The 27,015-nt window shown below is 44.2% G+C and overlaps 1 protein-coding gene across 1 annotated transcript in view; it reads left to right on the top strand.

Annotated features, from left to right (window-relative positions):
* Positions 1-27,015, top strand: part of lrrk2 (leucine-rich repeat kinase 2) — a 160,452-nt gene that overhangs the window by 85,449 nt on the left and 47,988 nt on the right. Inside the window, exons 23-30 of the mRNA XM_043713611.2 lie at positions 6,248-6,468; positions 8,391-8,635; positions 12,000-12,148; positions 15,615-15,708; positions 21,312-21,498; positions 21,728-21,909; positions 23,662-23,897; positions 24,732-24,859. Coding sequence (XP_043569546.1) covers positions 6,248-6,468; positions 8,391-8,635; positions 12,000-12,148; positions 15,615-15,708; positions 21,312-21,498; positions 21,728-21,909; positions 23,662-23,897; positions 24,732-24,859 — 1,442 coding nt within the window. The remainder of the gene's footprint in view (positions 1-6,247; positions 6,469-8,390; positions 8,636-11,999; positions 12,149-15,614; positions 15,709-21,311; positions 21,499-21,727; positions 21,910-23,661; positions 23,898-24,731; positions 24,860-27,015) is intronic.

Genomic DNA, 27,015 nt, shown 5'->3' with positions numbered 1-27,015 from the left:
CCCCCGTCTCTTCCCCCCCCCGTCTCTTCCCCCCCCCGTCTCTTCCCCCCGTCTCTTCCCCCCCGTCTCTTCCCCCCCGTCTCTTCCCCCCCGTCTCTTCCCCCCTGTCTCTTCGCCCCCGTCTCTTCCCCCCATCTCTTCGCCCCCCCACCCCGTCTCTCCCCTCCCGTCTCTTCCCCCCCACCCACCGTCTCTCCACCCCCCCCATCTCTTTTCCCCCCCCATCTCTTCCCCCTTCCCCGTCTCTTCCCCCCCCCCCCCGTCTCTCCCCACATCTATTTCCCCCCATCTCTTCCCCCCCCGTCTCTTTCCCCCCGTCTCTTTCCCCCCGTCTCTTCCCCCCCGTCTCCTTCCCCCCCCGTCTCCTTCCCCCCCGTCTCTTTCCCCCCGTCTCTTCACCCCCCCCGTGTCTTCCCCCCCCCGTGTATTCCCCACATGTCTTTCTCCTCCGTCTCTTCCCCCCCGTCTCTTCTTCCCCCCCGTCTCTTCCCCCCCTTCTCTTCCCCCCCCCCCGTCTCTTCCCCCCCCCCGTCTCTTCCCCCCCCGTCTCTTCCCCCCCCCCGTCTCTTTCCCCCCCGTCTCTTCCCCCCCCCCCGTCTCTTCCCCCCCCCCGTCTCTTTCCCCCACGTCTCTTTCCCCCCCCATCTCTTTCCCCACCATCTCTTCCCCCCGTCTCTTTTCCCCCCGTCTCTTTTCCGTCCTGTCTCTTCCCCCCCCTTCTCTTCCGCCCCCCGTCTCTTCCGCCCCCCGTCTCTTCCCCCCCGTCTCTTCCCCCCCCATCTCTTCGCCCCCCGTCTCTTCCCCCCCCCAGTCTCTTCCCCCCCCATCTCTTCCCCCCCGTCTCTTCCCCCTCCGCGTCTCTTCCCCCCCCATCTCTTTCCCCCCATCTCTTTCCCCCCATCTCTTTCCCCCCATCTCTTTCCCCCCATCTCTTTCCCCCCATCTCTTTCCCCCCATCTCTTCCCCCCATCTCTTTCCGCCCATCTCTTTCCCCACATCTCTTCCCCCCGCCCGTCTCTTCCTCCCCCCCCCCGGCTCTTCCCCCCCCGGCTCTCCCCCCCCCGGCTCTTCCCCCCCCGGCTCTTCCCCCCCCCGGCTCTTCCCCCCCCGGCTCTTCCCCCCCGTCTCTTCGCCCCCCGTCTCTTCGCCCCCCGTCTCTTCGCCCCCCATCTCTTCCCCCGTCTCTTCTCTCCCCCCCATCTCTTTCCCCCCATCTCTTTCCCCCCCATCTCTTTCCCCACGTCTCTTCCCCCCGCCCGTCTCTTTCCCCTCCCCCCCCCCCTGGCTCTTCCCCCCCCGTCTCTTCCTCCCACCGTCTCTTCCCCCCCCCCCCCCCCGTCTCTTTCCCCCCATCTCTTACCCCCCGTCTCTTTCCCCACGTCTCTTTCCCCACGTCTCTTCCCCCCCCCCCGCTCTCTTCCCCCCCCCCGTCTCTTTTCCCCCCCCCGTCTCTTTCCACCCCCCCGTCTCTTTCTCCCCCCCCGTCTCTTTCCCCCCCCCGTCTCTTTCCCCCCCCCGTCTCTTTCCCCCCCCCGTCTCTTTCCCCCCCCGTCTCTTTCCCCCCCGTCTCTTTCCCCCCCGTCTCTTTCCCCCCCGTCATTCCCCCCCCGTCTCTTCCCCCCCCCCGTCTCTTCCCCCCCCCCCCGTCTCTTCCCCCCCCCCGTCTCTTCCCCCCCCCCGTCTCTTTCCCCCCCCCGTCTCTTCCCCCCCCGTCTCTTCCCCCCCCCCCGTCATTTCCCCCCCCCGTCATTTCCCCCCCCGTCATTTCCCCCCCCCGTCATTCCCCCCCCCGTCATTTCCCCCCCCCGTCATTTCCCCCCCCCCCCCCCGTCATTTCCCCCCCCCGTCATTTTCCCCCCCCCGTCTCTTCCCCCCCCGTCTCTTCCCCCCCCCCGTCTCTTTCCCCACCCCGTCTCTTTCCCCCACCCCGTCTCTTTCCCCCCCCCCCGTCTCTTTCCCCCCCCATCTCTTTCCCCCCCCGTCTCTTTCCCCCCCCCCCGTCTCTTCCCCCCCCCGTCTCTTTACCCCCCGTCTCTTCCCCCCCGTCTCTTCCCCCCCCGTCTCTTCCCCCCCGTCACTTTCCCCCCCGTCACTTTCCCCCCCGTCACTTTCCCCCCCGTCTCTTTCCCCCCCGTCTCTTTCCCCCCCGTCTCTTTCCCCCCGTCTCTTTCCCCCCCCGTCTCTTTCCCCCCCCGTCTCTTTCCCCCCCCCGTCTCTTTCCCCCCCCGTCTCTTTCCCCCCCGTCTCTTTCCCCCCCCGTCTCTTTCCCCCCGTCTCTTTCCCCCCGTCTCTTTCCCCCCGTCTCTTCCCCCGCCCCGTCTCTTCCCACCCCCGTGTCTTCCCCCCAACCGGGGCCTTCCCCCCCCCCCCCCCCGTGTCTCCTTCCCCCCCCGTGTCTTCCCCCCCCGTCTCTTCCCCCCCGTCTCTTCCCCCCGTCTCTTCCCCCCCCACCGTCTCTTCCCGCCCCGTCTCTTCCCGCCCCGTCTCTTCCCGCCCCGTCTCTTCCCGCCCCGTCTCTTCCCGCCCCGTGTCTTCCTCCCCGTGTCTTCCCCCCCCGTGTCTTCCCCCCCCGTGTCTTCCCCCCCCGTGTCTTCCCCCCCCGTGTCTTCCCCCCCCGTGTCTCTTTCCCCCCCCCGTCTCTTTCCCCCCCCGTCTCTTTCCCCCCCGTCTCTTTCCCCCCCGTCTCTTTCCCCCCCCGTCTCTTTCCCCCCCGTCTCTTTCCCCCCCGTCTCTTTCCCCCCCGTCTCTTTCCCCCCCCGTCTCTTTCCCCCCCGTCTCTTTCCCCCCCGTCTCTTTCCCCCCCGTCTCTTTCCCCCCCGTCTCTTCCCCCCCGTCTCTTTCCCCCCCGTCTCTTTACCCCCCCCGTCTCTTTCCCCCCCGTCTCTTTACCCCCCCGTCTCTTTCCCCCCGTCTCTTTCCCCCCGTCTCTTTCCCCCCGTCTCTTTCCCCCCGTCTCTTCCCCCGCCCCGTCTCTTCCCACCCCCGTGTCTTCCCCCCAACCGGGGCCTTCCCCCCCCCCCCCCCCGTGTCTCCTTCCCCCCCCGTGTCTTCCCCCCCCGTCTCTTCCCTCCGTCTCTTCCCCCCGTCTCTTCCCCCCCCACCGTCTCTTCCCGCCCCGTCTCTTCCCGCCCCGTCTCTTCCCGCCCCGTCTCTTCCCGCCCCGTCTCTTCCCGCCCCGTCTCTTCCTCCCCGTGTCTTCCCCCCCCGTGTCTTCCCCCCCGTGTCTTCCCCCCCGTGTCTTCCCCCCCCGTGTCTTCCCCCCCCGTGTCTTCCCCCCCCGTGTCTTCCCCATCCCCCGTGTCTTCCCCCCCCCGTGTCTTCCTCCCCCCGTGTCTTCCTCCCCCCGTGTCTTCCCCCCCCCCGTGTCTTCCCCCCCCCGTGTCTTCCCCCCCCCGTGTCTTCCCCCCCCCGTGTCTTCCCCCCCCCCGTGTCTTCCCCCCCCCGTGTCTTCCCCCCCCCGTCTCTTCCCCCCCCGTCTCTTCCCCCCCCGTCTCTTCCCCCCCGTCTCTTCCCCCCCGTCTCTTCCCCCCCGTCTCTTCCCCCCCGTTTCTTCGCCCCCGTCTCTTCCCCCCATCTCTTCGCCCCCCCACCCCGTCTCTCCCCTCCCGTCTCTTCCCCCCCCCCACCGTCTCTCCACCCCCCCCATCTCTTTTCCCCCCCCCATCTCTTCCCCCTTCCCCGTCTCTTCCCCCCCCCTGTCTCTCCCCCATCTCTTTCCCCCCATCTCTTCCCCCCCGTCTCTTCCCCCCCGTCTCCTTCCCCCCCCGTCTCCTTCCCCCCCGTCTCCTTCCCCCCCGTCTCCTTCCCCCCCCGTCTCCTTCCCCCCCGTCTCCTTCCCCCCCGTCTCCTTCCCCCCCGTCTCTTTCCCCCCGTCTCATCACCCCCCCCCGTGTCTTCCCCCCCCCCGTGTCTTCCCCACATGTCTTTCTCCTCCGTCTCTTCCCCCCCGTCTCTTCTTCCCCCCCGTCTCTTCCCCCCCCCCGTCTCTTCCCCCCCCCGTCTCTTCCCCCCCCCGTCTCTTCCCCCCCCCGTCTCTTCCCCCCCCCGTCTCTTCCCCCCCCCCCGTCTCTTCCCCCCCCCCGTCTCTTCCCCCCCCCGTCTCTTCCCCCCCGTCTCTTCCCCCCCCGTCTTTCCCCCCCCCCCGTCTCTTCCCCCCCCCCCCGTCTCTTCCCCCCTGTCTCTTCCCCCCCGTCTCTTCCTCCTGTCTCTTTTCCGCCCCGTCTCTTCCCCCCGTCTCTTCCCCCCGTCTCTTCCCCCCGTCTCTTCCCCCCGTCTCTTTCCCCCCGTCTCTTTCCCCACCGTCTCTTTCCCCACCGTCTCTTCCCCCCCCCGTCTCTTCCCCCCCCCCCCCGTCTCTTCCCCCCCCCGTCTCTTCCCCCCCCGTCTCTTCCCCCCCCCGTCTCTTCCCACCCCCGTCTCTTTCCCCCCCCGTCCCTTCCCCCCCCCCCGTCTCTTCCCCCCCCCCCCCCCCGTCTCTTCCCCCCCCCCCCTGTCTCTTCCCTCCCCCGTCTCTTCCCCCCCTCCCCCTTCTCTCGCCCTACAGACTTCGGGACAGACAAAGTGACCAAGCAGAGGCTGATAGCCAAGTTCGGTACCCATGGGGATGGCCTCGACCGGGATCTTGGGTTCATGTTGCCCCACGCACACGCATACACGCAGACAAGTTTTTGGGGTGAATTTGTGCTTGCCCAAAAACTGCATGAATCCATGCAAGATTCTGTAAATCCGTTTGTTAGATTCGAATCCGTCTGACCATTGGGGCACAGACAGCCTCACACAGGGCATCTCACACCTTCAATGCATTATCTGAACTGACATAGCACCTATTGTTAAAGTTCACTTGTGAATGTATATTTTTTAAAAAAGTTCTAAGATTTACATATGAAAGAACTGAAACCAACATGGTCATTCTAAAAGATGAGAGACTTAACCAACAATCCAGGTCTTTCTCAATACAGTTGAAACTCGATTATCCGAACATGATGGGTGGGCACTATTTCGTTTGGATAATCGAGTATTCGGAAAATCGATTAAATGCCTTTCCTCTGTGGCTCGGAGTTTTAAAGTCTGCTCCCTATTCAGGAGACTGCATCAACACACAGCGCGCAAGGCCCTGCCCTCAGGACCATCCCCAGCCCCGTCCAGCACCGCTCCCCCAAATCCAGTCCAACCTTGTTTCGCCCCCTCCACCCGCTCCCATCCCAGTCCAATCCTGCCCCCAAACCCAGTCCAACCCGTCCCCGCTCCCAGCACAAAGTGTGTGAACCCCTGCCCCCAACACAGCCATCCCCACCGCAGCCGCACTGTATACCAACATAGAGACTGCTGCTGCTGCAGCTGCAGCTGCCTTTGTGGGGTAAGTCTCCAAATAGCATGCACACACACAGCCACACACACACAACTTTTTGCTGCAAGCTTTTGACAAGTTCCACCTTTGCATTGTACAGGACAATTTTGGAGAGATTATTCCTGGGGAAGTGGGGGGTTAGGGTACACCCCTCTGTAGAATTCTAGGGAAAGTGTGGGGAGAGAGAGAGGGTGGGTAGTCAGTCATTTGGAGACGGTGCCTGTTTAATCACTGTAAACAAAAGACGTGATCACTGCTGGAAACATGTCTTTGTAATGTTTCTATCGGGACCTTGAGATCTCCTTCGGATAATCCAATTTTCAGATAATTGGTATTCGGATAATCGAGTTTCCTCTGTATATAATTTCACTTGCCTCACACTGTAAACTTTTGCTATAAATTCTCTGTCTTATACTCCACAACCACCTGATGAAGGAGCAGCGCTCTGAAAACCAGTGCTTCCAAATAAACCTGTTGAACTAAACCTGTTGTGTGATTTTTAATTTTGTAACCCCAGTCCAACACCACCACCTCCAAGTCATAAAAACAATGGGGATTACTTGGGGTTTCAGAACTGCAAGTATTTTCTCTCGTGTTCGTATGTTTCAGTAATATCAGAAAATTCATGAACAGCTCTTAAATTGCTTTATTTTTCTACTTTTATGTTAAGAACTGTAGTGCTAAACTTTCCTACCTATTTCTCTATTTTTCTATTTCTGTAATTAAGATTTTGTACCGAGGTACTTTGTACCTAAGATGGCGCCATGTGTTGCGACATTGTACACTTTTCACTGTACTCTTGTACCCTGTACTTTAGTACACGTGACAATAAAATCTAAATCTAAATGTGAAGAAACTAACTGGGGCAACATTTATAAGTTTAGATATATTTTATCCTAGACTGTGCATCGCCAAGACCTTCATTTGGAAGTGCGAATGACCACTGGGTGCAGCATGCGACTGAGACAGAATTCATCTGGTCCTTGGATCTTTCTGCAAATGACTTGGAGCATCTAAATTCCATCAATCACACATGTTGTATTGCTCCATTCCTTGCACAACTACAAAAGCTGGATTTAAGTCAAAATAACTTAACAAGTTTCTCGCAACACTTGTGCACAGTAAGAACTTGTTTTTTATATATAGATATTAGAACCTATCATTTCAGACAATCTTAATCATTGAGGATTGTGTTCATTTTAATAACCTATGTAACATGAAAAAAGCAAGAAGAGAAATGAAGGAAGGAGAGTTACGTTCTATTGATATCCGTTGTAAAACCTGGAATACTTGAGTATAACTTGATATGAAAGTAAATGGTAATCTTAATAACATTATAAGATTTAAGTAACAGGAAGACACAATAAAGTCTCATTCCTTCATTTCCCTTTTCTCAGTCCCACCACTACCATTTTACTTCTGAAACAGCATCTCCAGTATGTACACGCTTTTGGTGCTGATGATATTGGATACTTTTGATGAAAGCTGAAAATGTGTTGCTGGAAAAGCGCAGCAGGTCAGGCAGCATCCAAGGAACAGGAGAATCGACGTTTCGGGCATAAGCCCTTCGCCCGAAACGTTGATTCTCCTGTTCCTTGGATGCTTCCTGACCTGCTGCGCTTTTCCAGCAACACATTTTCAGCTCTGATCTCCAGCATCTGCAGCCCTCACTTTCTCTCAAATACTTTTGATGAAAGCATTGATATCCAAAGACCATGCATTGGAAGTATGCAAAGAAGATAGATATGAGATAAGTTGTCCTATAATTTCAGTTTCATGCCAGCACTGCCATATCAGAACTCCCTGCTCCAGTAATGCCCTCTATTAACCTTGCACCACTAAGCATGTGTGAAGCAGCAGGAATGGCCTTCACTAGCAATATTTAAAAGATCATCAAGTACTTTCAGGTTAGTTGGTGATTTATCTCAATTGGCTGTTGCTTTGATTGATTGCAAAATCCCTACCATAGTTCCTTGGATGATGCCTCAGGTCTGCCAGTAATAAATTGGAGAACATTACTGGATTAAGGTATCCCTTATGCATTCACTCCTTTAATGGCAGTAGTGAGGTCTTCCTCTGTTATATTCAGACTGTACTCTTTGTGGCAATGGAAGCCAATTAAGTGCTGCATCATGGTTGGATCTACATGTGTGCCAAATTGTGTCCGCTACAAATGCATTCTGGTAAAAATGGCAAGAAAAGTTTTGTGAGAAACTGTGTTCTAAATTGGTGTTGTACTATCTCCATGTAGATTTCTTCCTCTTCACTAGTTTTAGTCCCATAACTTGACCACAGCCTAATTATGACGAGCACCTTCTCCAGCAAAATATTGTTCATCTTACCTGTTACCATCAGCATGCTAGTAAGGTGTTACTGCCTGGGTTTGTGCAATTCCTCCTTCTGCAAGAGGAAAAGAAGTGTAACAGTTAGACACAATTAAGATTTGTGGTGCATTGAGAAGTGTGTGAGGCTGGTGATGCAGATTTGGGCATGGGGATTTTGCCTTTACAATCAGTTGTAGAATGGTTTCCAGTGTCTGCTTCAGTTAACTCCCCTTTAGGAGTACAGTCTGGCCTGAGGTATGCAAACTGATTTTTACTAGCCTCACAATTTTACCCATCCTAATTGGACATGCAATAATCAACAATATGCTTGGTTCAGTTGCCTGCTTTAATAATTTGAATTAGTTGACTGCATAAAACTTGTGCACTACCTGCACCAGAAACAGTGGATGTTGTGCAGTCTTGGTTTGCAATTGGCATGCCAATGTTTGTGTTCTGTTTTGCTGGAGAGCTGGGTTGTAGAATTTCTTAAAGAAAGCAACAGATTTGTTTAGAAAGTGGCATAGTGTTCACACAACATGAACACATTTGGCACATTTTGTCATGTCAATATTTTATCAGCACATTTGTTAATGTACAAAATGCTGACATAGTTGTAAATGCTTCTAATGCAATGTAATGGAGAAAACTGATCGGGATTTATGATTTGATGAAAGATTTATTATTTTTATATTATGATGCTATTATATTTTTACTCTTAGATTCTCAGGTGTCTGACAGATTTGGATATCAGCAATAACAAGTTTACTACTTTTCCAACATGTGTACTGGAAATGCAGTCTATTACGTCCCTTGATATCTCCAGGAACAGCATTGGCCATTCTCTAATCTTGAACTCCACGTGCCCAACCCTGAAAAAATTGAATTTGTCTCAAAATCAACTCTCCTCCTTTCCAGAGTCTCTTGATAAAGCCACAGAAAAACTAGAGGAACTATTACTTAAAGGGTAAGTTTTTAGAGAGACTATTCTGTATGCTAATTCATACTGTGATTATTGCCAATAAGATTGTTAGTTATTTAAGTACAGTAACTGCTTAAGTTCTCTCCAGCACTAACAATGTAATTATAAGTGAAAGGCCAACTCACAAAGCTAAACATATGCTTGATATAACTTGACAGTGGCTCTGGAATTCACTAAAGGAGTGGAAATGTGTCATAAGCATGAAGTTGGGTTGAAGGATGCACTCTGAAATTCTCTCAAGGTTGATGTTAGATCCCACCATGTTCTTAATAATGTTCGTGAAATGCTCATCAGCTGTTTAGCTTCCCAGGTGATGACTAGGAAGATGAGTTAATGGGGGTGTGTGAGTGATGATGGGAAACAACTGTACTGTTTAATGAAGAGCCGGGCATTGATATAAAAAACCTGAACAGTTTTGTGTAATTATTGAATGGAGTCCAATAAGCTGACAGTACATTCTCTACTGACTATAGGCTGTCATTCCAAAGAAATGATCAAAATAAATACTAAGTTATAGTACTAAATTAATATAGTATAAATGTAATGTCATAGTGTTCAAGCCAAATAGCAGTTTACTCAGCTGAATGTGCAATGCCACATTTAATAATCGCCATGAAATTCAGTGTATTTTGTCACTGGAAAGAATAGTAATTTGCCACCCAATAAGCCCCATAAGATTTTGTTTATTGTCAGGAATCAAAGGAATTCAAGCGTTTGATATGTTTGCTTGCTGCATATGATGAGTTAGGATTGAAAAGGCCCAATACAATAAAGTTAGATTTAACTGATACAACATCCAATTATTGACACCACTGTTTTGCTCTGGATGGAACCTGAAGTGTAAACTTTCAGTGCATTTTGGTATGTTACATCTCATTTGTCATATTTACTGTTTTTGGCAATAAATACATTTGATGGAATGTTCGTGAGATATGCAGGTTAGGTCATGACTATTTTGTTTCCAACTGCAAGCATAGAAACTAGCTCACTGTGTCATGGGGGAGGCCTTGGATTTCACTTTTGACAGACAACAAACTGAACTATGAAATGTGAACCCAAAGCACTACTAATAATCCTAAAACATGAAATCATACAAAAGAATGCCCATGATTAATTGCCATGAAGCTGTGGTCTCAGACATTGAGCCTTTATCAGTTGAATGAGATTGCTTGAGCTGTCAGCATTTTGGAAACTGTTAACAACTTGTATGAACTTTTCTAAGCATTTGTACAAAGTTTGTTTCTGAATGTGGCAAAATTATCATCCCTTCCACTTAGATTTTTCAAAAACAAAAGCTTTACATTCGCACATCTCTGCAGTTTGAGTTCGCTCTGTATTTGCTGAGCTTAACCTGTAATTTAGATCCATCTGTTACCTCATGCTTCAGTGAAAGATATTAAGTTACATAGAAACATAGGACTCCTTTAATGCTGGAGTAGATGACTGATGAGTTGTTCACCTCTGGGAAGGAAATCTGTTTGCTTTTCAGACCTTAACTACCTAATTCAGATCAATAATCCAATAAGTGTTGTGATCCAAGAATGGCCTTTTAAAAATAAGTGGTTTGGAAGAAATATGCTTCCAATGTTTGCTGAATGACCATTTCCACTAAACTAACCACAGGATAGCCTGACTTGATGTCACAAGCTGTGATGCTTCTGTTCTCCATTATTCTCTTTTTCATTTTTATTTCACAGATTTTCATTTTGACATATGCTTTAGTTACTTTCTAACCAATGTACTCTATTCTACCAATTTTGTTATTTCCTAATTCAATCCATGTTGAAAATAATTGGAAGCTGTATCTAAAATTTGATCTGCCTGAAGAAAACCTTAAAGATGGATGTGTTGGTAAATCAGTTGCAATCAAGTCAATGTTGTATTGGTTAAAAGAACTAACATTAATCAGGCAATATTCGCCTAATTCAGAATAACCTTATTTGTTGATTTTCAATGTTTATGTTGTTGTATTATTGAATACAGGTCGATATATACAGCAAAAATGTAAAAGGAATGAATCAGAGACGAGTTCAGATCCCATCGCCATAGCTGGAGAACTTTAAAATTAATTTATTTAATATTGAGTAAAAGTCAACAACTGATTTTTGTGCATAGCTATTTGGCGGACCAATACTCTTTCCGAAAGAAAGCTGCAGACTTGACTTAGTCTGGCCTTTGTCATTTAGATGTGCATCAATGTGGTTGACTGTTAATAGCCATATAAATAATCTAACAAGCCACTTAGTTTGGGCCATTAGGAATTAGTAATAAATGGTGGCCTTGACAGAATATCTAAGCCTTAAAAAGGTAAAGTCACCAATGTCCTACCAGACTGTAGCGCTGCACTCATGCTAGAGAGACAACTGGTGGTGGTTTAACTGAGGCCAACCAGTGGTTGAGACTGAAAGTCCTTGTGATAACCTCAAACATTGTGCAAAGTAAACCCATGCTATTGGCATAATTCCACATTGGTGAACCAGTTGTCCATTATAAACCAGATCTAAGCTGCCCCAAACTAACTTCAATGAATTAATAAATACTGTTTTGTAATAGAATAAGATTAAAAAAATCTCTTGGGTTTTGTATAAGATTTCATATTCTTGTTCAGGTCAGAGGTTTTCCTTCATTGTCAATGGGATCATATTACTAACTCAATCATGAGAAAAAAGTACTCCCTCCGAGATAGCACTGAATTCCATGTGGCTCCAGTATCAAAATATGTAATACGTTTATTTCAAATAAATTCCGAAGTGGAAATCAAGGAAGTAAATTCATGAAGGCAATAAAATTTATGATTGTGGACTAATCCTCCACCTCATCCATACTTTAAGAATTTCTAGAATTGTTTGAGATTGAATTCAGATCATTGATTTGATATGATTTAACATTGGGTTAACATAGAGTAACATTGAGTAGGTCTGGAATTACATAGGTCGGACTAAGAAAAGTATTCTTTCCCTAAAAAGTATTCACCAACCAAATGGATATTCATGGCAGGAGAAAGTGAGGTTTGCAGATGCTGGAGATCAGAGCTGAAAATGTGTTGCTGGAGAAGCGCAGCAGGTCAGGCAGCATCCAGGGAACAGGAGAATCGACGTTTCGGGCATAAGCCCTTCTTCCTGAAGAAGGGCTTATGCCCGAAACGTCGATTCTCCTGTTCCCTGGATGCTGTCTGACCAGCTGCGCTTCTCCAGCAACACATTTTCAGCTCGGATATTCATGGCAGTCAATTGACTACGGAGTAAAAACCAGCAATGTTTAACATGGAACTAATATCTTAATGTTTTATTTTGTAGATTCAGAAACTTGCTTTGAATTTAATTTGGATTCTTTTTTCTCTCCATTTTAGAAATAAAATGAGGACAATTGTATCTTCACTGTGTTTGACTGAGCTTAATCTACTAGATCTTAGTCAAAACTGCATTCCTAACATTCTGGACACATTTCTGATGCAATGCTCAAAGCTAGACACATTCAGAATCTCAGAGAATCACCTCAGTAAGTATATTGATAAATAGATTCCAAAGATTAAAGGTTATAGAGTTATAGGCTGGTTAGTTACAGCACAGAAGTGACCATTTGCATTGTTGCCAACTTTCTTCAAGGGCAGTTTAGCTTGTCCCATTCCATAGTTCTTTCCTGTAAATTATTTTCCCATTCCATGTTTATTCCAATGTCCTTTTGAAAACTGTGACTGTATCTATCAACCCAGCACCCTTACAGGAGTGCCTTCCAGACTGTAACCTCACACTGCTTAAAAAAAATGTTTTCTTTATATCTATATTGATTATTTTGCTCATTGTTTTAAATCTGTGTCTGTGCCTTTTGGTTCTCCGCCTTTCCATTAATGGGAAAGTTTCTATCGACTTTGTCCAGACCTTAAAAGATTGACTTCTTAGCTGAGAAATATAAGCTCAAAGCTGTCTGAATTCCTTCTGCTATGCTGAAGCCCTTGTGAGTTTTGCATTATGGCTCTTCTAGCGACTTGACAGGAGTTGTGCTTTGTTTTTATGATAAGTGGAATATTCCTTACTTTGAGATTTTAGGAAGATTAGAGAAATTACAGTCGTGTGCCAACCTGTAATCACAGATTTAGTTTGGAAATTAAGGTTGGAAGAGAGGTACTGTTTCTGTCTTCTGTGAATTGATTGTATGAAGTAGTTGATTCTAACAAAAAAAGTAACAGTAACTTCTGTTTATAGTTCAGGCTGGATGGAATCAAATCAAAAGAATCCACCAAAATCATTCATTAGAGACAGCTGGAAAGCTTTGCAGCTGTGAGTTCCATAGAAGGAACTTGCAAACCACCAACAGTAATGAGATGATAACCAGGCAGTTTTATTTTTAATGACATCGGTTGGGGAATAAATATTGAACAGGGTGCAGGAGTGAGTATCTTCCTTCCAATAATACCATGTGATCTTTTACATCTACCAGTGATAACAGACAGAATTTGATTGTAGTGTCCCATCTAAAAGGAAAAACTCTGCTATGAAATAATACCTATGTTCCACACTAAAGCATCAGCTTATATGTGCACAAGTTTTATGTACATGGATTTTCCCAGCATCTGAATGACATGAGCAATGACAATCAATTGTGAAAAATATGATGAGTATGTAAAATTAAATTCTCAAAATCAAGGAAAAAGTAGTCTAGTTTTCCACCCAAGGTTTTCATGGTTGGATGAGAAGCTCCCTCATGAGCAGTGAGGGCCTGAACAAACGAATAGCATCCCATTATTGTCTAACCTCAGTTAATTTAAATGCAGGCTGCTATTTTCCCAGTGGAGAGAAATTTCATGCCAACAAATTCCAAGATGAATGTCATCTGTTGGTTATAGCTCACTAGTATCTTCTCTGAGCCTCGATCTTGACCAATATTCCCCTACACCTCAGTCACACTCCAAGGGCAGTGATTGCTTGCACTCTCTGCCCATGGAAGTTGATGTTAGCATAGCACCAGTCTTCTCACCTCATCATGGCACTTTTGGGACTCCCCTTTAATGTAATTCGGCACTTCAGTATTATACGTCGGAGCTCACTGACACTGTAGGCTGGCTATTTTGTCCACAAGGAGAGGCATCCACCTGGTGCATTGGAACATGTCAAAACATGGGTCTCTCAGCTTGCTTTCTTAGTGTTCACTCACTTTGCATCCACTTGAACACTCCCATCTCTGCCTTGCCTTTTAGCACAGACAGCCAGATAGTTTATCATATTTGATCATTCGAGGGGGAATTCTGGTCAGTCAAGGATTTTTTTCCCTTTATCGGTTAGGAAAGGTAACGCAATTCAGTACGTAGGAAGTGTAGAGGGCAGGAAAGTTTTTGGGATGGGTGAGGTTGAATGCCATTAAGAAAAGATGTTGTATGCAATATTGTGAGTGGTAGTTTATGAACCTTTGTGGATGCAGTGCCAGAGTGAGTGAGTGAGTTTGAGGTAGCAAAGAGAAGATGGTGGAATGTATCCATTAACTTTTTTGCAGTGTTGCTGTGCATTTCTCTCATCTTTGAACACTGCACCGACTGAGGTGGTTACTTCAGTCCAAGCTGGTAGCATGGTGCAAAGCTGGAGTTTAAATATGATGCCTACATTGTGAATGCTGGTAGACCCCAGCATCAAGCATTGCACCACTGTTGAGGGCAGGATTGTATGAGGGTTGTCTATATTGAATGAGTTCTGTAGTATTAGATTGCATGAGACAAGTTGCGAGTACTCGTGAAGGGAGATACTCAATGAAACTTACCAAGATTGATGCAAAACTGATTTTCAGGAAAATTGAGCTCTACGTCTTTGATTCAGAGTTAATGATGCTACCAATGAGCTAAAGCTAACATGTCCTCAAAGCTATTCTGCTGCCTTTATTTCCTACAGCTTTTTATATTTCAGCCTTCTGTCAAAAATAGAAAATCAACCTATTGTAAATGGGGAGGTTTGTTTGAAGATACACTTGAAAGCACTTATTTGAAAGCACTTTGAAAAGTCTTAGGGAGATCAGATTTCTGCTCTTTTTTTGTATGTTTTTAGCTTCTCAACAAATTTCTTAATGAGGGGTATTTAAAATTTCTGTTGAATGTTTTGTGCTTTTTGTGTGGATAACCAACACCAAAGTTTGGAGTATCTTAAGGCAAATGATTTTCAGTACAGCTCGAGTCTTCATGATGATTTGTGCAAGTTTAAGAAAAGGCACTGAAAATAGGCCTCACATTAAACTCTTTGCACACTCCCTTCCCTTTAGTTTGTTTAACTGATTATGCTCACTTCAGGTCTGTGAGGAGGCTCTAAAACATCTGTTGTATTTTGTATGCCTGTGACACTAATAAGAATGTTTTAAAAGTCTTTGAGTGTAATTTGAAATGATCAAGAAACTGACTGCTATACCTCAGATTAACTAGGAAATGGATATTTCCATATTTGTTGTGGAATTACCCTGTTATGAAAATACTTCTACGAATTATAGTGGAAGCAACTTGCAAGATGCTTGTTGAGAGAATAAACTTCAAATGTTTTTGTTGTCTGGAATTTCAAATTTAGAAATTTTATTCGTTGAATGGAGGAAAGAATCCACAATAGAAGTTTACATTCCTTGAAGACTACTGTATTCAGCTGGACTTTGCAGACATAATTGGTCATTTTAGTTTAATGAAACTGTTGTCGGTGTAGTTTTAGTGGTTATGTTTTAAAATCAGCATATACCTTATTTCTCTAATGATCTTGCAATTTTAATTTGTTGAGCTTAAACAAGATTATTTCAATAACAATTCACAAAAATGTTGCATCGTAAGAAAATTAACTTTTATTCCTTCTTTGGACTTGAAAAATGTTTTAAATTCGACCTTCCTCCCTGTTGAGCTTTATTATTTTTGTTTCACTTGGGTTTGGATTCTGCATCACTGACAAATAAAATTCAGCCTCGTAACTTTTGTTCTGTGGTTTTCTAATTGTCTATTTCATTTCAACAGGTACGTTGCCAGGTTTGCCATCAAAGATTACTACAATTGATTTAGCCAGCAACAAGTTTGGCAGCGTTCCCGAAGCAGTTCTTAAGCTTCAACAGTATGTGCCATTGTCTATCAGCTTTGCTTTATATCATTTTTGAATGCATGAATGAATGTATGTGTTCATCAGAATGGGGGATATTATCCTCGAGCGTCGAATATTTTATGACCTGATGTTTCACATCAAGTGCTTCTAACTCAAGCAAAATATTTGCAGACTTGGCAGCAGCAGCATCTCATTACTATGTATGAACAATATCTGATCTCTGAAGTGTATTCCCCACAGTAACATTTTTTTTTCCACGTTCCACATCAACTGTCCTTACGGTCTTCACTAAAATGAGATTCATTCTTCTTGCATTCTGCTCCATTGTAAATAATCAAAGGTCTGAATGATCTAGGCATTGCTGGCTGTGCCAGTGTTTGTTACCTATATCTAGTTGCCTTTGAGAAGGTGGTAGTGAAATGTCATCTTGAACCACTGCTGTGTATTGGTGTAGGTTCACCCACAATGTTGTTGGGGAAGGAGTTCCAGACTATTGACCCAGTGACATTGAAGGAAAGATGATACATTTCCAAGTTATGATGGTGAGTGGCTTTAAGGGGAACTTACAGGATGTGTTGTCCCATGTATTGCTGCCCTTGTTCTTCGCAATGAATGTGACCATAGATTTGGAAAGTGCTGTCTAAGAAATCTGGGTGAATTTCTGCAATGTATCTTATAGTTGATACATACTGATGCTCCTGAGCATTAGTGGTGGAGGGAGTGAATGTTTGTGGATGCAATGCCAGTCAAGCGAGTTGGATATGTCGAACTTCTTCAATGTTAGAGCTGTACTCATCCAGGCAAGAGGGTAATATTCCATCATACTTGTGAATTGTGCCTTGTAGTTAGTGGACAGGCTTAGGGAGTCAGGAGGTGAGTTACTTACAGCAGGTATCCTTGCCTTGGGCTTCTATTACAGCCACTGTTGCAAAAACGGTGATTTCTAAAAGAAAATCTGCTATTACTGCCTGGTTCTAATAGTCAGATCTATTACACGATTGAAAATATTACCTCTGCCACAGTCTTCAAGTGTGACCATCTATTTGATATTTTCTAATGAATCTGTTCAGAAATGTTACCACACATGTCTGGAGCTGGTGGGACTTGAACCTTGGTCTTCTGTTCCATATATAGGAACACTGACTGTTCCAAAGAGGGCTCCCAAGATGATTTTATTTTAGATAACCGCAATGTGTTGCAAATGTCAAGTGCCACGCTTGTCTAATTATGTCAAATAGCAGTCAATGAAATTAACCATGCTGATTTGCTCAATGGTATAAATCATATACTATTAATCGGTTGAAAATGACACAGCTAAATATTTTGCATATCTAAGCTACCACTCCGTATCAACAGACACAGTTCGTCAGCTGTATACATCTTCTAAAAATGGAATTTGTAACATAATATAAAGTTGCAAAATCTGATATATAAAAACTTAGATTGAGCCAGGTTCTGTTGAAAATTCATTTATGTAACTTAATTGCAACAACCTGTAGTTTCGTAGATACCTGCGGCTTGGGTTTTTCCCTTCCTTCAATTAGACCTTCCCACTTCATAATTTTATGTGCTGCTGCGGATGAGTCACTGCAACTCTCACAGGCAATTTAGATTCCAGGAATGTTTTCAGTGTAACATCATCAAAAATAAATGATGTAACAATATTTGGGAACTGCAAATATTTAAACAACTCTATATTACTCTATTTGTATTGATGAATTTTCCCAGTTGTATCAAGTGGCCCCAAATCCTGAGGTTGAATGTTTTGTATTGTGTTCTCAAATTCCATTGCTTGCTCTAAACAGTCTTTTCTGCTATCACTGTTTCCTCCTCCAACCTTATACAGCACTGAGCATTACAGGTGATGTTGTTGCTTTAATTCTCTTGGCTGGCTCCATAGTTTGCTCAACCCTCTATGCTATGCTCCTGTATACTATTGGCAATATGAAATATTTCCCTGATAATTGGGTGTATTTCCTTAAAACTCACCACATTGTTTCCAATTTGCTCATATTTTCCCTATTTTCATTGCCCATTCCCTTCTATAACTTCCAATCCAAATCCTTAACCTGGTGCCACCATTGTTAGTGTCACATCTGCTGTGAAATGCTTCAAATATTGCCAGAGGAAGTGGTGGAGGCTGGTACAATTACGACAATTAAAAGACATCTGGATGGCTATATAAATAGAAATGGTTTAGAGAGATACGGTGGGTCAAATGCTGGCAAATGGGACTTGACTAATTTGGAATATCTAGTCAGCATGAATGATTTACACCAAAGCGTCTGTTTCCATGCTGAACAGCTCTGTGACCTAACCAGCTTGAGGCTCATGGGAGTTGATGAACTTCCATTGCTTTTGACTCATTGTGCACAGTTAACATTTTTGATAATATTCTCTGGTTATCTTTGTGGAAAATCTTTCCTACTGTTAACTTGTTGATGCACGTATTTCAAATGACCCAACTGCATTGGTAGCACTTCTGAAATAATAAGATTTTTTTAAAAAGTAATCATATATTAGAAATAGATAACTGGAATCAATTGAATAACTTCAAGACTATAAATACTACAGGGGCATTATTAAGAATGTAATCAGGAAGGCAAGGGGGGGGTATGAGATAGCTTCACCTATATAGGGCGGCACGGTGGCTCAGTGGTTAGCACTGCTGCCTCACATCACCAGGGTCCCATGTTCGGTTCCAGCCTCAGGTGACTGTCTGTGTGGAGCTTGCACATTTTCCCCATGTCTGCGTGGGTTGCCTCCGGGTGCTCCGGTTTCCTCCCACAGTCCAAAGATAGAACATAGAACATAGAAGAATACAGCGCAGTACAGGCCCTTCGGCCCTCGATGTTGCGCCGATCCAAGCCCACCTAACCTACACTAGCCCACTATCCTCCATATGCTTATCCAATGCCCGCTTAAATGCCCATAATGAGGGAGAGTCCACCACTGCTACTGGCAGGGCATTCCATGAACTCACGACTCGCTGAGTAAAGAACCTACCCCTAACATCTGTCCTATACCTACCCTCCCTTAATTTAAAGCTATGCCCCCTTGTAATAGCTGACTCCATACGTGGAAAAAGATTCTCACTGTCGACCCTATCTAAACCCCTAGCTTCCTGCAACTTGATCAGGTTCTGGAGATTAATCTACCTTTGTATTTTCGAAGACTTCCTGCAATATCCTGCCGGTCAGGTGAATTGGCCATGCTAAATTGCCCACAGTGTTAGGTGCATTAGTCAGAGGGAAATGGGTCTGGGTGGGTTACTCTTTGGAGGGTCCGTGTGGACTGGTTGGGCTGAAGGCCTGTTTCCACACTGAAGGGAATCTAATCTAAAGCTTTGGCAAATGAGGGTGAAAATTATCCACAAAGATTTTACAAGTATATTAAGAGCATGGGAGCAACTAGAGAGAGAGCAGGGCCTCTTCGAGATCAACAAGGTTGTCTTTGTGTTGAATCTCAGGCAGGAATTTGGAGAGATATTAAATGAATATTCCGTGTCAGTTTTTTTACTGTTGAGAAAGAACTCTATATTATTTTATTTGTATTGATGAATTTTCCCAATTGTATCAAGTGGCCCCAAATCCTGAAGTTGAACGTTTGTATTGTGTTCTCAAATTCCATGTATTGATGTTTCGAAAACAGTTCACATTACAGAAGATACGTGCAGGAAGTCTTAGAAAATACAAAGGTAGATTAATCTCCAGAACCTGATCAAGTTGCAGGAAGCTAGGGATGAAATTGCAGGGCGAGTTGCAGAGATATTTGTATCATCAGTAAATATGGGTGAAGTACTGGAGGATGGGGTGGCGGCTAATGTTGGGCCAGAGTTAAGAAAGGCTGTAAAGAGAAGTCTGGAAACTATAGACTTGTGAATCTTACATCAGTGTTGGGTAAGTTGTTGGAGATGAGTTTGAAAGATGGGTGTACGTGCATTTGGAGAGGCAAGGATTTATTAAATAGCATGTGTGAGAGAAATTGTGTCTCACGAACTAGAGTTTTTTTTATTGAAGCAATCAAAAAGATCGAGGCTAGAGCAGTAGACTTTGATTACTTAAACTTTGGTAAAGTCTTTGACAAGATGCTGCATGGCAAATTAATTAGTAAAGTTAGGTCACATTAGATTTAGGGTGAGCTTGCAAATTGGATCCAAAATTGGCTTTATGGTAGGTAACAGAGGGTGGCGGTGGTGAGTTGTTTCTTGGACTGGAAGCCTGTGACCAGTGGTGTTCCTCAGGAATCAGTGCTGGTTCAACTGTAGTTTACTGTAGTTTGTTATTTGTATAAATAATTTAGATGAGAATATAGGAGGCATGGTTAGCAAATTTGCAGATGACACCAAAATTGGTAGTTATAGTGGACAGTGAAGAAAGTTATATCTAAGATTACAAAGGGATCTTGATCAACTGGGTCAATGGGCTGAGGAGTAGTAGGTGGAGTTTAATTTGAATAAATGTGAGGTATTCTTTGAAATTTGTGTCACAGGTAGACAGGGTGGTTAACGAAGCGTTTACATGCTGGCTTTCATTTCTCAGACCTATGATTATAGGAGTTAGGTTCTCATGTTGAGATTGCACGGGACATTGGTGAGGCCTCCTCTGGTGTACTGTATGCAGTTCTGATTGCCTTTTATAGGAAGGATATTATTAAACTGGACAGGGTTCAGAAAAGATTTACCAGGATATTGCTCGGATTGGAGGGTTTGAGTTAGAAGGAAAGGCTGGGACATTGTCAGTGGAGCATAGGAGGTTGAAGGGTGACCTTATTGAGGTTTATAAAGTTATGCATGGCATAGATAAGGTGAATGACAAGAGTCTTTTCCCTAAGGTGGTGGAGTTCAAACCTAGGGGGCATATTTTTAAGGTGAGAGGAGAAGGAATTAAAAAGAACATGAGGGGCAATTTATTTTACACAGACAGTGGTTCATATGTGGAATGAACTACCAGGTACAGTTACACTGTTGAAAAGGCTTTTGGATAAGTTCACGAATAGGAAAGGTTTAGAGGGATATGGGCCAAATGCAGGTAAATGAAACTAGTTTTGTTTGAGGATGTGGACTGTTGGATTGGAGGGTGTTCTGTGCTGTGTGACTCTATGAAATTTCTGTGTTTATGTAAATAATACATCAGTTGTGAAGCTGAAGTTATGTTAACTCATGCATTGTTCTGTTGGCATTCTAAATAGCATTGATTAAATAATGGGAAAATGCAGGCATGAGGATAGGATAAATAGACAAAATCTTTTCCCTGGTGTGGGGGAGTCGAGAACTAGAGGGCATGGGTTTAGGGTGAGAAGGGAAAGCTATAAAAGTTTTGAAACAACAAGTTGAGTAATTCTCTCTTTGGTCTTATGACTGATGCACTATTATGTAGCCTTTTAATAATTTCCATGTACTGTATAGAATGAGTGCTGGGTTTAAACTGTGGATATTTAATGATGCATATATTGAGTTAAGCTCAATGTTTTGAAGGGAGTCTGAAAGCACATATGAATATTTAGGAATTCAGTAAATTAAATAATTAGTCCTGTTTTTGCTGTCTTGCAATTGACTACCATAAATTTAGTTTATTTTTAGAAAATGATGTGTGTTATCTTTATTTTCTTTCTAGTTTAAGGAGTGTCAACCTAAGTCACAACAACATATCCGAGCTTCCTGGGCCTTTACATTGGGAGTCTTCAAGTTTAAGGGAGTTGATATTCAGCCATAACCAAATCAGTGTTTTGGATTTGAGTGAAGGAGTGAATAAATGGTCAAGACTAGAAAAGCTGAATCTCACTAATAACAAATTGAAGGAGGTGAAATTTTGAATTTTATGTTAATACATTGTAAATTAATTAACTAATTATTGAAGCTTTCTAAAAATCTTTCTAGCATGTCAGAAATGTAAAAGAAATTTTTTTTTAAATGTGCCTTGCTACAGTTGTCCACATTCATGTTTTTGAAATGTTTAGGTTTAATTGATTTTCTATTTAGATATATCAAGGCTTCAGTTGCAATTTAATTTGGACTTTCTGTTGCTTTCAGCTACCTCCTCAAATTGGTCTGCTAGAAAACATGACATCATTACTCTTGAGTAATAACTCTGACTTGAAATCCTTGCCAAATGAAATGGGGAAGCTGCATAAGTTGTGGGAGCTTGAACTACAAGGGTTGTTTCTGGATTTGGATTTAAAACATGTGGGCAGCAAAACAAAAGATATCATCAGGTGACAAACTTTACTTCAAAAAACAAACTATGTTTTGTGCTAGTTTCTGGAAATTGAAAGGAGTTTATGCAGGTGTTATAAAAACCTTGTCTTTTATTTTTATGTTTTTAAAAATCATGGTCTGAAATGAGAAAAAACTATTTTAAAATCAGATTTTAAAAGATTGTCATGGACGAGTTAGACTGAAGGGCCTGTTTCTGTGCTGTATGACTCTTCTTTCTGAGTGTTTTCAAAAGCAAATAATCTGACACTTACTGCAAGCATCATTTCAACAGCTGCTTGAAAAGATAAATGATGATTAGGTCGCAGAGGCAAGGATTCTGTATTCTGATGGGGCTTTGGTTGGTAATAACAAGTCTATGGACTAGTGACCAGTTATCGATGATTAAGGTCTTGTGTCTGCCAACAGAAGTGTGATTTGAAAATTACGTGACATAGTTTTGTGTTTATTGAGACTTGGAAGTGTGTGAAATATGAAACTAAAAGACCAATTATGTTATTGTTTCACTTGGGTATAAAGTGACTGGACTATTACACCTTGAAGGAGAGACTGCTTCTGTTTCTAGGATGCTTGCTAGCTTGCACTACTTTACATTCATTCAGTACAATTCCATACAAAGTCAAAACTTTGTAGAAGTTAATTTGATCACTATTTTCTAGTCACAGTGCAATGGAACATGTTGCCAGTCTGCAGTTAGAGTAGATGTGTAGATTTTGTATTAAGAACCCTGGTTCTCCATTAAAGAATATTGGCTCAGGTTTTGGTCTGAGTGTTGAAGAAATGGCTGTGATACCTCATGTATAGTTGTCAAAACCTTTTCACAGGGTAGTTACTGGACATTCCTGTATATGCCTAATCCAAAGTGGCAGCCTCTATAAGGGGCTGCAGTGTCTGTGAACAACATCAACAACAAGTGACTCTTCAAACCAATCAGATATTTTAAATCCTTATTTGGAGGCACAGACTAATAACATGGAAGCAGAAAACAGGAAATATTAATGAAGTTTGAATCATTGTACAGAAGGCAAAAAAAAATCCATAAGGAACAGATTATAAGAGAGAACTTGTTTTGCTAAAAGTGTAGGATGAATTTTCTTCTGAGTGAATGATATACCACATTTGTAAATTTTCTTTATAGTGGCTAGAAATTCTTTATCTGTTGTTAGCACTTAGTGCATCTGTTTCCTTACTGCACTCAAACTAGCATTTTCATCAGTCTTTAGTGTGGAACCTATGATGCATTGGTTTGGGTTCATGTCATTATGGTGATTTCCATGGAATCTCTATGGTGTAGAAACAGGCCATTCAGCCCAACAAGACCACACTGACCCTCTGAAGAGCAACCCACCCAGACCATCCCCCTACTCTATCCCTGTAACCCTGCATTTCCCATGGTTAACACACCTAACCTACAAATCCCTAAACACTATAGGAAATTTAGCACGGCCAATTCACATCTTTGGACAGTGGGAGAAAATCCAGAGCACTTGGTGGAAACCCACTCAGACACAGAGAAAATGTGCAAACTCCACACTGATAGTAAATTGAACTGGGCTTCTGGCACTGTGAGGTAGCAGTGCTAAACACTGAGCCACCATGCTGCACCTGTATAGATTCTCTGTCCTCTGTGATTCCCCAATTCCCACCATCCACTTAGTTCCCAAGCTGAGTCAGTTTTGGGGTCAATATTAATTTGATTGCACCTTCATTATTTTTCTCAAGAATTCTCTTATGTATCTTTCTCATTTTAGATTTCTGCATCAGCGCTTGAAGAAAGCTGTGCCTTATTACAGAATGAAACTTATGATAGTGGGAAATGCTGGTAGTGGAAAAACCACATTGCTTCAGCAGCTGATGAAATGCAAGCAACCAAACCTGGAGCGAGAGAAAGCCACGATTGGAATTGATGTTAAGGAGTGGTCAATTCATGTAAAAGAAAAGAAAGGGAAGCGAAAGGAATGCACGTTGAGTGTCTGGGATTTTGCAGGTAAATTGCTGCTTGTTTTCCTGAGGCTTGTTTTCTTAAACTTTAAATATCCAGCTTGTTTTTGTTCCCTTCAGTCAAACTTCACCTGCTAAGATCTGATTTGTGACATGCCTACACCACTGTTGGAATTGAGAAGCATGTAAGTTTGGTGTTTTCATCTGATTACCAAGATTGTAGCACAGGAGAAAGCGTGTCTCTTACTTCAGGTGGTGCAGTGGTAGTGCCCTTACGTCTGAAACAGGAGGATTGGGTTCAGGTCGTACTTTTTCTCGAGGTGTGTAATAACATCCCTGAACAAGTTGATTACTTACTCATTCCTGGCTGCTGTGTGCTCAGCACTGTTGTGCTCTTAAAAACAGTCTGTCCCTCTTCAAGGAAAGCTGCACTGAATAGCAATGTTGCAGTTTAAAAAATTGCAAATGAAACAAATGTAGGCAAGATGAGGGTTCCTGTGTGATGAATTTGATGCTGAAGGAATTAGTGTTAGTGCAGCATGATACCATGGTTTTCAGCTTTTAAGGATCAAACTCAGAGTGAATTGGGAGCAAATGACAAAGGAAGTAAATCTTGGTATCTGGACTTAAGGGCATGACAGTTGTGCCATGAGAATGGTCATTGTCAGTGACTGTGCCTTCACGTGACATTTCCTGCCACAACACAGACAACATCTCATCTCATCACACTACTGTTGTTCACCCAGCAGCACTCCATGGCATTCATTTGCATGCATAGCTCATACCTAGATATTCCACCTCCTTCCTCATTATAAATCAAGCACAAAATGTAACTGGCCAATTTTCTTTTTAAATAATCATGCAATTTTATTTTTATAAGGGCAAGAAGAGTTCTACAGCACACATCCCCACTTTATGTCTCCACGAGCCCTATACCTTGTTGTCTGTGACCTTAGTAAAGGAGTTGGTGAAATTGATGCTATCAAACATTGGCTGTTTAACATAAAGGTATGAAAGGACTGTCACCATTCCCGTATTTCCCCATTTTTGCATAGTCTTGTATATATTGTCATATTGCTTACTGGTAGTATTCTTTCTGTGGATTAATTGAGGAAATCCAGTCGATTCTGCTATAATGTGTGTTTCTCAATGCAAATTAGCTTTAATGTGATTGAAGAATTTAGCCTGCTATTTGTAGAACATGAATTATCCTTACCTGTATTGGTAAAAACGCGATTCCAGCCCCATTAGTTTAAATGGAGTGGCTACTGAGTGATTTTTTTATATAGCAAGTTCGTATGAGAATGGAACTATCGCGTTATAGCAGAACTGACTGTAGTTAGTATAATTTATTAAACTGTATTTTACCCGGGTATCAATGTCCCTGCCTTCTTGGTGGAAAACTTTCGAGCAAACCCACCTGTATTCGGCCAATCTACATCACAGCCATTTAATCTGCATTGAAACTTTTTTTTCTGCTTGAGACAAAAAAATGCAAATGCTAGAATCCAAAGTAGACAACCAGGAGGTTGGAAAAACACAGCAAACCAGGCAGGATCAGGAGATGGAAAAGTCAACGTTTTGGGTATAACCCTTCTTCAGAAATGGAGGTGGGGATAGGGGGAGCTGCAAATAAAGAGAGGAGGTTTAGGGTTATGGGTGGGAGAGGGACAGAGTGGTGAGGTAGTGATAGGAGAATGCAGGTGGTAGGTATAACCTGCTTGGTCAATAGGAGGAATGAATCCAGGGTTGATAGCTAGAGGGAAGGTTGGTTGGAGGGCAGTTACCAACAGGATTCTTTCCTCTTATTGACCAACCAGCTCATACCCACCATCTGTATTCACCTATCACTACCTCGTCACTTCGCCCCTCTCTCCACCCCTCTCTCCACCAATAACCAACCCTCCACCTCTTTATCTGCAACTCCCGCTAATTTCTGAAGAAGGGTTATACTCGAAGCGTTGACTTCTCCACCTCCTGATGCTGCTTGGCTTGCTGTGTTCCTCCAGCCTCCCACTTGCCTACTTTCCTTGGCTTGATGAAGGAACTCTGTCATCATTCCAGAGGAAGACCTGCCTCTGGATTCTGCCTGACTAACTGTGCTTTTCCAGCACCACACTCTTCAACTCTGGAAGCTGTCAGCCAATCAAATTACCACCGGTTCTCCTTCCAGCAGGCCCACTGGCAGTTGGTGGTTACTGGGCTTGACAGGGTGGGATTGAGGTGGAATACCTTCTGGGCATTCTCCATTGGGCACTGAGTATCCAAACAAGAGACCCCTACATATTCCAAACTAGCCACAAGTTTGCTGGAGACATTGGCCACCCTAGCCCCCATGGCTAATATCTCTCTGTTTATGAGAGGAGACCTTTTATATAGCCATTAATTAGCCACTTCCAATTGACATGCAATCATGATATCTTCCCCAGTCTTCCTTAAAAATTCCTGTCCTGCACTTGGAGCACTAAATCTTGTCCTAAAAATTTTAGCAATAAAGAAGATATTTTTCACACCATCCTTTTTTGATTGTTTTAAACACATCTTTTTCCAGTATGTGCTCAATTACTTGGGTTGCCAGAGGAAAGAGCATTAACCCAAACCCTAACCAAATCAAATCATCCAAATATGAAACTCCATTAATGATTTTTTGATTGGTACAGTAAAAATCAATTCCTCAGTGGTCACAAGATTTTGTACATTACAGTTGTAAGGAACAGAGGACACTGGGATAGAACATAGAACATATAGAACATAGAAAAATACAGCGCAGTACAGGCCCTTTGGTCCTCGATGTTGCGCCGATCCAAGCCCACCTAACCTACACTAGCCCACTATCCTCCATATGCCTATCCAATGCCCGCTTAAATGCCCATAATGAGGGAGAGTCCACCACTGCTACTGGCAGGGCATTCCATGAACTCACGACTCGCTGAGTAAAGAATCTACCCCTAACATCTGTCCTATACCTACCACCCCTTAATTTAAAGCTAATCCCCCTCGTAATAGCTGACTCCATACGTGGAAAAAGGTTCTCATGGTCAGCTGACTCCATACGTGGAAACAGGTTCTCATGATACTTCACATATATTGTTTTGCTGAGTATAAGAGAAAGTAAAACATCTTGAACTCATAATTTATTTCGACTGATCTTAACACTAATTCTT

This window comes from Chiloscyllium plagiosum, unplaced genomic scaffold (assembly GCF_037043375.1).
Source record: "Chiloscyllium plagiosum isolate Xiang-an unplaced genomic scaffold, Cpla_swu_hap1 HiC_scaffold_23, whole genome shotgun sequence".
Taxonomy (NCBI): Eukaryota; Metazoa; Chordata; class Chondrichthyes; order Orectolobiformes; family Hemiscylliidae; genus Chiloscyllium; species Chiloscyllium plagiosum.
Note: the sequence above shows the minus strand (reverse complement) of the source record. Positions and strands in the feature narration are given on the sequence as shown.